At 41.3% G+C, this 9,177-nt stretch overlaps 1 protein-coding gene across 1 annotated transcript in view; it reads right to left on the bottom strand.

The window, feature by feature from the left end:
- Positions 1-9,177, bottom strand: part of DGKI (diacylglycerol kinase iota) — a 273,413-nt gene that overhangs the window by 197,425 nt on the left and 66,811 nt on the right. The window contains exons 8-9 of the mRNA XM_023530296.1: positions 6,812-6,886; positions 6,171-6,269 (exon numbers count right to left, since the gene is read on the bottom strand). Coding sequence (XP_023386064.1) covers positions 6,171-6,269; positions 6,812-6,886 — 174 coding nt within the window. The remainder of the gene's footprint in view (positions 1-6,170; positions 6,270-6,811; positions 6,887-9,177) is intronic.

The following is a 9,177-nucleotide window of genomic DNA, read 5'->3' as shown; positions in this document are numbered from 1 at the left end:
AGGGGGTCTTAGAGAGGTGCTTAGGCCATGAGGGTGGAGCCCTCGTAAATGGGATTAGCACCCTTGTAAAAGAGACCCCAGAAAGCTCTCTCCCTCTGCTGCCATGTAAGGACGCCGTGAGAAGATGGCTGTCTATGAACCAGGAAGTGAGTTCTCACCAGACACCAAAATGGCTGGTGCCTTGATCTTGGACTTCTAGACTCCAGAACTGTGAAAAATAAATTTCTGTTGTTTATCAGCCACCCAGTCTATAGTATTCTGTTACAGTAGCCTGAGCAGATGAAGACAGCCACTCCTATATTCCCACCAATATTGTGACTTGGGAAAGAGTCACACCACAGATTTATTGTTTAGCTGTTTTCATTCCATCTGTGAGGCTGGCTTGACAAGAAGATCTCGAGATTGAAATTTGACAGGTGCCATCATCAACTGACTGCCATTCTGCCCTCTTTCCAGCCTATTAAGTTTTAGGAGACTAAAATTTCATCCTAACATAATGATTCTTGATTTATCCCCAGGTTGAGCACTGCAGAAAATAACACCTTCCTTGAGGTCATTTGTCCAAGTATTTAGAAACAGTTTGGGAACTCAAATATTTGAAGTTATTGACATTTTTTGTCTCCTCCTTCTCCCCACTTTGGTGGACTTGCCCCCGACTTAGGAGGGGCAGCCCAGTCTGGGGAAGCCTGTCTGCTGAGGGCGATGTGAACTTAATCGGGTTCCACAGAACGTGAGCCTGACCACAGACCGAACACCCTCTTTGCCTACAAACCACCGATAAGATCCCTGGGGGTGCCAATCCAGGCGTGTCCAACTTGTGCCATACCTCAGTTCTGGGATTTCCCATTGAACAGGGAGATGCCAGCATCTGGACCTCCCGACTCTCAGGACCAGCTAGCTAGAATCACTCTGGTGGTCAGAACACCTGCTTAATCCTGAACTTGTCATTTACGTCACTGGAAGATAAAATTCACGAGGGAGCGTGAAGGAGAGACAGTGTGAAAGCAGGAACCACTGGGAGATGTCAGAAGGGTCTGTCAGACTCAGGTAGAAAGATGCTAATGAGTTCGAGGCATCTAAGAAAAATCATACGTTTTGAAGTTAAAGCAGAGATACGTGGAAGAGATGGGGTTTATTTCTGGAGCCCTCAGGATTCCGTACAGAGGAAGGGATCATGCGGGAGTAAGCTTTATGTTCCCTGTACAAACTCTTCTCCCCAGGAGGAAACACTCAAAGTTGATATTATGGCCCCTGATTCCAATGGTTGCTCCCTCAAATAATTCAGATCCTGGTAATAACAATAGTTCTAAAGCTCTGCAGAACACCCCGTATCATCTCAACCTTAAGTGTTAGAAAAACAGATATGATTATGGTAAAGTAACTGTTTTAAAGAAAGGGTTATTTTAAAGAAGGACATAGAAGCGGTTCCTATATCTGTTCATCTCAATATATTCCTGCAAGGTGCTGGAAATTTTCCGTGCACAAAGTACTGTAGGAAGAAAAGAAGCTACAGGTATTTTACTTGCCAGCAGATGGCGATATAGTCTAATTATTAAAGGAACGGAAGCCTCTACAAGGTTTTTGTTCGTTTTTTGTTTTTGAATTTAAAGCCTAAGTTTCAAGAACAGAAAAGAGGTGAGATTTTTATGTCTAGAGGCAGATGAGCAGAATAAGTCAATTAAAAGGCAAGAATTAGGATTTAACAACAACAACAAAGCGGTTTTTTACGAATGGCAGAGTGAAACAGCAACAGCGCCACCTGTGGGCTTGCTAGTGAAGCAGAATTTCAGGGCCACTCCCTGACTCCTGAGTCAGAATCTGCATTTTAACATGATCCCCAAGCAATTCATGTGCTTGTTAACACTTGAGAAGAAAGTCCATCGTTCTGAACATCAGCTATGCAAAGAAATAAACTGGGGCGCTTGTACCAGTTAAGGGGTCCTACCTTCCCAGAGTCTGTTTAATTAGTATGGAGTGAAGAAGGCATCACCAAGTTTTAAAAGCTGCCCAGGTTATTCTGCTGTACCGCGAGGGTTGAGAACCCCTGCTCAAAGCTAAGAGATGAGCAGCCTTAAAGATATAAAGGCAAGCCAAGATGCTAGTCTCTGACTCTCCCTCTCCCTCTCGCAAAAAAAAAAAAAAAAAAATCAATGAATATCTATCTCAAGTTCTCACCTGCTGTGTTCCCTGCACAAGCCCCAGGTATCCTCAGAGACCCCAAAATGACTCTGAAGATGTTTCTGTAAGTGTTCCACAAACTACCCACATCAGAATCTCCTGAGATGCTCACTAAGTGTTGACATTCCTGGGCCTCGCCCGCTGTATTAGATTTTCTGGGACAGGGAGATTTTAATAAGTGTCTCGGAGTTTTGTATTTACACAAAAATTTGACAACCACTGGACCAACTGGAAGGGAGTAAGAGTCACATGTTCAAACAGAATCTACCTGGAAGAGAACAATAATTTTGGACTGAAGTTTCCTGAATTTTCTTGATACTGAAAATTTCTGAATGAAGAATTATGATGAGTATTTCAAAGGTTCTTATGTCAGACCACCATGATGTGTGGGTCATGTTACCAGTCTCAACTTGCCTATCAGGTAGGTAAAAGTGAACAGTCTCCCTTCTCAAAACAGAGCTCCACACTATGTAAGCTTTGAGTGCAGAAAACTCCAGAAAAAGGAACTTTGGAGGAGAAGGGATACATCTTCCCAATTTCCCCTTCTAGGAGTTCACTTGCCTCGTTTTCATGGCCAGCCTTTCTTTTCCTTCCTCACTTTGTCTCAACTATGGCTCATTCAGGTTAGAGATAGAAAGGGGGTGCGGGGCCAAAGTGTGGAGGAAATGGGATTCAAGGGAGCTGAAGAACGAGAAATTTTCTTCCTGTGATTCCATTTTGCCCAATGAGGAAGACTTAATTCACTCTCTGACTCCCACTTCTACAGCTGAATCTGTCCTGACTGGCAATGTTAAGGGCACATTACAGACACGGTTTGGGAAAAGGCTCGTCCCAGCAGGAGTGAGGCCATCTCAGATTATGACTCTTCCCTGCCCACTACAATCGGGGGATCAAGCCGAGCCTTCCTAAGACCGAAGATGGGAACACAAATATACTAAGCAGCTGGAAGTCAGTTGGAGTGATTCTAATCGTATGTACGTAGCTGTTTGGGTTTCTTTACAGCTTTCTCGACATTTCACGCTGTGCTTAGAGACAATGTTCTTCAGATTTATTAGGCTTAGTAAAGAATTCTATTTATAGAGGAAGTATCCAGAAATTCAGTTATGTGATATTCATTTTTATTTGGTTAGCCATACTCCTGAGAATCTTAGATATTCTGGATGTGACATCATTAAGGCAACACATTCACCAGCCAAAATGCATAAAATGACAGCAAAGTCATTAAGTCTTTTGTCTCTAATAACTGAGTATTTTTTGTATTTGAATATCTCACTGTGATCTCAGATTCCTCTAACACACCTCAACCTCTTTCCCCAAATAATCTTTCCCATTCCTGAAAACCCATGAATAACAAAGCCACTGTCTAGGTAATCTGTTGTAAAATCTTAATGCTTTACTTCCCTTTGTATATTCCATTCATTCATCTGTCCATCTATCCATCCATCCACACGTCCATCCATTTAGTCCATTTGTCCACTGACCCAGTCATCATCCACTCATTCATCTATGAGCCACCCAACCACCCACCCATCCATCTGCTCAATCTATCTATCCATTGACCTACCCATCTATCCAATGTATGCTGAAGTTTATGTGAACAGCCTCCTGACTTACATATATTCTCTGCGTGTCAAATTAATTTTTCTTAAAGATGCTTATGTCATATTACTCCTTTGTTCAAAATATAAAATATTTTTTAAACAAAAAATAAAAACTTAAAACAGCAAAAAACTAGTTTCCATCATCCAAATCCAAAATCCTCAGCCATGTTTTAAGACACTGGTTCATTCCAATCTTTACCTAATCGCATTTCTAATAACTTAATATGAACGCTCTACTCACCATACTGTCCTCAAAATGAATCATTTTCACTAAGACATTCGTTCTTCTATTAGTGTTATTTATTATACAATTATTCGTTTACTACTATACGCCGTGAACTGGAAATCGGAAGTTCAAAGGTGCCACCCTTGAACTGGAAATCGGAAGTTCAAAGGTGCCACCCTTGACGGAGCCTGTATCTCAGCAGCACAGACATTCGCAGAGCACTTGCGCTGCCCCTCACATAGTACCAAAGGCTGTGGGAGCACGATGCTCAGGGAGATGAATTTTGAGAAACGGCTCGGAAAGGTGCTATTGAGCCTTAAAGGATAAGCAGGAATTTGCCACAGTAGAGAGAAGGAAAGGGGCATTACTCCAGCCCTCTCTCCTCTGCGTGACCAAGTAGGATCCTCTTCTATTTCGGCTATTTCCATGGCACCATTTCCTTATCACTCCCAAGTCACTGCTGGCCTCTAAAATTCGGCAGCACTTGTGGTCTGATCCACTCAATTTAGAACTCACATATAGTTAATGTTGTTTGAAATTATTTTTCCCATTTGGCCCTTTTGTGTCATTAACAAACAAGATGTCCTTAGAAAATCCACTTAAGTTTCTTTTGCTGTTTCCTATTTGGTGAAGTAGGAAGCAACATTAGATCATCCCTGAAGTCCCCATCATTAATAATTTAGACAGAGATTAGAATAGGAACGGGCTGTATCTTTACTGAACGGTCTGCTCCTCAAAGGCAGGGATCACCTACAAGCTTCTGCATGTCCTAGGCAAAAAAGCTTATAATGACTTTATATAATGGCTGTCATGATAAAATATATTTGGCATTAATTAGCATGCGGTGCTCAGGTGGCCAAAATCATGGAGTCAATTACATTAGCTTTGCTCCATTCCATGGTCCCTAAACACAGCCCACACCTCATCAAGCTTTAGGAGACCAGAGCTGGGGTGGGGGAGGGGGGCAGTATGGTTCAGGGCAAACTGCATGTTGCTCCTAAGAGGCTTCTCTGCAGGTTTAGAGCCTTCACCATCACTACGTGAAGATCACTCAGCAACTCAAAAAAGTGGAAGGTTGAAAATAGATTACTTCTTTCCTTACAACACATTTCTTTACCCTGTTCTCTACAATGTTAATAGAGATTTTTAATAGCAAATTATCAAGAATTTTGAAGAAGAAAAAAAGGAAGAAAGGAGAAATAATATTTTCTTTATTATAAGCTCCCATAAAAGAAGTTCTACTATAATCAATGAATTCTGGAAAAGACCTATTATCTGTAGTAATAAGAACATCATCTTGGACTACTGGGTCAATTCTAATTAGATGACCGCCCTCTTTCTATGGGGTGACTAAATAGTTTCAAATCTTTAAGTTGTATTGTGTGAAACGTCAAGGAATGTTGTCTCAAAGTGTACACAGAAAATGTCTTATCATCCAATCTCACATGAAAATAAGAGAAAATCAAAATCCACAGAAGAACGTTGATAAGAAGCTTCAGAGAATGGGAAGGGGAATTTGATGAAAAGATGAAGACCTGGATTCCAGCTCTTTGTCCTTCAAAAAGCTGTGGTACTTTAGGTATGTCACTAATCTTAAGTTTTCTAAGGCTATTTCTTTATTCTCAAATGAAGTTAATACTAATCACATGATCGGATTTGAGTGAGGAGCAAACGAAACCTGTTTTTTTGATCATTTTGATAGCATTGGTGGTGCTTGTTGGTCATTATCATGGATGAGGAATCCTCATTCTCTCTTTCCTCTGAGGTTAGTAACAAAAGTCACCAGGTCTAAATTACAACAGGAAGACATACAAATAAGTTCATAAAGGGTTTCCTAACTCTGAGAGTTAAGAAACCCTGAAACGTATTAACTAAGAGAGATTGTAGAATGACCTTTCTTGAGAATCGGTAAGGAACGTGTTGGCAGTCAAGTTTCTGCATGTCTCTGCCATAGTCATCTGTGGAAGCAGAGGGACAAACCAAACAACCTCCAGGCTTCACCCAGCCCTGTAATGTATAAGGCTGTCAATGACTTTGTCCGTCAGAAGCTGGTTGTCTTCCACTGCTTCGGGTCCTAAGTGGCGCTATTTTAACGGATGCTGAGAATCCTGTGTTTTCAAGAAAGCATTGTAGCTTCCAGGTTAAACTCATGAAAAATGACTCACCTGGTTGCCTCCACTCTTGGGGTTCACAAACACAAGCAAGGGTTTCATGAGAGGAGAAGAGACTGGTTTTATCACAAAGGGACGGCCTTTGTTTTCCTGCTGAAGGAAGAAAGTGGCACCGTTGAGACGTACATCCACGACTTGAAAGGCAGCCCCGACGCCATGGAAGTGGGAAACGACTAGCACCACCCCCCACCCTTGCAAAAAATAAAAATGAAAGATACAACTTTTTGCACTGGGCTTACTCTTAATAGGACACTCCGGAGAAAGCTTAGAAGTATCTCAAGCTATCGTTTGCCCCTAACAATTAAGCCATGCTTTTGGTTTTATTCTGTATACTCTAAGCATTCTAGAAATGTTAGCTCTTATTCTTCATCTTCATCATCTTTGGGATAATACTTCCACAGACTAGTGCAAATTCTCTGCAAAGTGGTAGGGGGTTATACTGAAAAAAAATACACACACACACACACACACACACACACACATTCTTTATACGTATATAGAGAATTCCAGTGTGGTTAGATTACAGTAAATGAGAAAACGGTGGTAGGAGGTATATCAAAACAATGCATCTGAGCCAGACTGCGTCAGGCAGAGAAGGCTATGGAAAGGAGGATGTATTTCATCAAAACACTCACTTCAGATCCTCTTTTACTGGCTTTCCTTTTAAAGCTTGTTCTCTTCTTCTTCCGATTGGAAGCCTTCAGAGAGTTCTGTGGGGAAGAAGGTGACACCTGAGCCCAGCAGGCAGACGGTCCCCTCTAGCTTTCCCATGCAGAACCATGTAGAAGGTGATGGCAGTACATGCTGTTCGACCGCATGCTTCTCATGCTTTGACACTTCCAAGCCACTGTTCATGGGTAAGCCACAGACAGAAACCAGTCGGGTGCTTCAGAGCGAGCGACCGACTCCCCACCACACGGAGAGGCAGGGAGTTAGAACCCTGGAGGCTCTCATGGACTCACATAACAACACATGTTATACCTGCCAACCCTCCCAGTAAAAATGGAAGAATCCCAAATTCTCTGAGGGGCTCCAGTCTCCCGCCCAACCAGGTCCGTCTCCCGCCCAACCAAGTTCAAGTTCATCTCCTGGTATGGAGATCACCTATGTGGAAATGTAAAAAAGGAGGCCATTTTTCATGTTTTTCTTTTTTTTCTTTTCCACTGTTGTTTTTTTTTTTTTTTTTTGGTAATGACTGTTTTAAGTAATGGTCATAAAGTGACTCAATGGAACTTCGTGATCCAACTATCCTCTCAGCATTGATGGTTGAGTTTTAAAATGTGGAGATAAGACTCGACCTTCGGTTACTCATAATAGTAGAGTAGCAGTCATTCCCTTTCTTCGCCCCCTCCCCTCTTTCTGAAGACCCCTTGGTTTAAAAAGTCTTCCCTCCCCTGGTAGCCTTGATTTTTTCTTCTCACCCAAGTGCCTCTAACTTGTTGAAGCCCAATGACTCCAAATTTATTTTCCTTGTCTCTCTCTTTCTGGGGATCTTATGCACTGTAACTTTGTGATTACTTCAAACTAACCATTTACTCTTAATATTTGATAGAGATGCTTTGAGAAGAACCTCCCTCAGGGAGACAGTCACAGCGCATTTGCTAAAGACAAGCAAAACCAGATTGAATTAGCGGAGAGTCAATAACTAATTAGATTGCCCTCTTCACAAAGGCAAATATGACTACCACATCCTACATGTTTAACAAAGTGGTGAAAGCTTGGAATGCAGAACTCTTAACTTAAAAGTTTATAGAAGTATATACACATGCGTCGTTTGAGCAGTTAAGGGTTTTCAAACAGCTTGACGGAACTTAGATATCTATTCTTCTACTATTTAAGGTATTTTTTTTCTTAGAGCATTCAAAGTAAACCTTAGTCTAGAGTACCTACATTAATACATCCAAGCTAGCAAGATTAAAACCATTTAATTTTTATTTTACTTTCATTTGGACCTCAAAAAAATTAAGTCGACTTATGGCCTGTGCCCGTGAATGATGAAGGACACTTTCTTGAACCATCATCTGTCTCAAGATTTTCTTCCCTCATCACGTTAAAAGAGCTTCGGGTTCTCTGAGTCCCACCAAGAGAGACCCAGAAGCTCACGGGTTTTCTAGACTCCAGCTTATTTCTCATCTCTCGTTCTAGACTACGCTACCCCTGCAGAGAGATGCCCCAAGTTCCCGAATTCTTCTTTACATGGACCTATTATCATGCTCCTCTTTGGGGCGACTTCTTCATTATTAAAGTATTTGCTATATTTTGACAACTTTCAGTTTGTTTAAAAGAGAAAAAAATAATTTGGAGTCTTTAAACATTTAATGAGCCAAATGATCCATGAAGAATGCTAGAAACTATTAGGCTGACAGAGGCAGTATCTATCCGAGGTCATTTAATGATGCTGAGTGGTTCTCAGCCGTCAGTGCACATTAGCCTTACCCAGAGAGCTTTTAAAAAATGCTGATACCCGGGCCCCATCGAATATTTGTATTTAATTTATTTGGGGGTAAAACCTGGGCCAAGATACTTTTTAAAAAGGTCCCTGGACAATTCTAACGTGTAGCCAGAGTTGAGAACCTCTGTCTGAAGTAGAAAGAGGGGAGTGAATAGACATATGTTCTATGATAAAGTAGAAGCTCTATGGGGTAATGACCTTGAGCTGTGGCATCCAACAGACTGGCTGTGAATTCCGGATACCCCTGTATCCTAGATCTGTGACTTTGACAAAGTCAGTCAAACTTTTGAAATAACAGTTTCTTAATTTTAAAATGAAGGTGATAATACCTACCTCACAGAAGAGTTGTGAAGTTTAAACGAGAAAAAGTATGTGAAGCTGTTAGCTTGATATCCATCCCATGACAAGGACTTCCATAAATGTTAGTTGCCTCGTTCACAGCTGTATATCCCCAGCACCTAGCACAAATGCCTGGCACATAGTATGCACTCAAATCATTGTTGAAATAATGAATCAATATTATTAAAATTCACAACACTTACTGAGTCT

The sequence above is a fragment of the Pteropus vampyrus genome, unplaced genomic scaffold, assembly GCF_000151845.1.
Source record: "Pteropus vampyrus isolate Shadow unplaced genomic scaffold, Pvam_2.0 Scaffold48, whole genome shotgun sequence".
In the NCBI taxonomy this organism is placed as follows: domain Eukaryota; kingdom Metazoa; phylum Chordata; class Mammalia; order Chiroptera; family Pteropodidae; genus Pteropus; species Pteropus vampyrus.
This window is presented reverse-complemented; position numbering and strand designations above follow the sequence as displayed.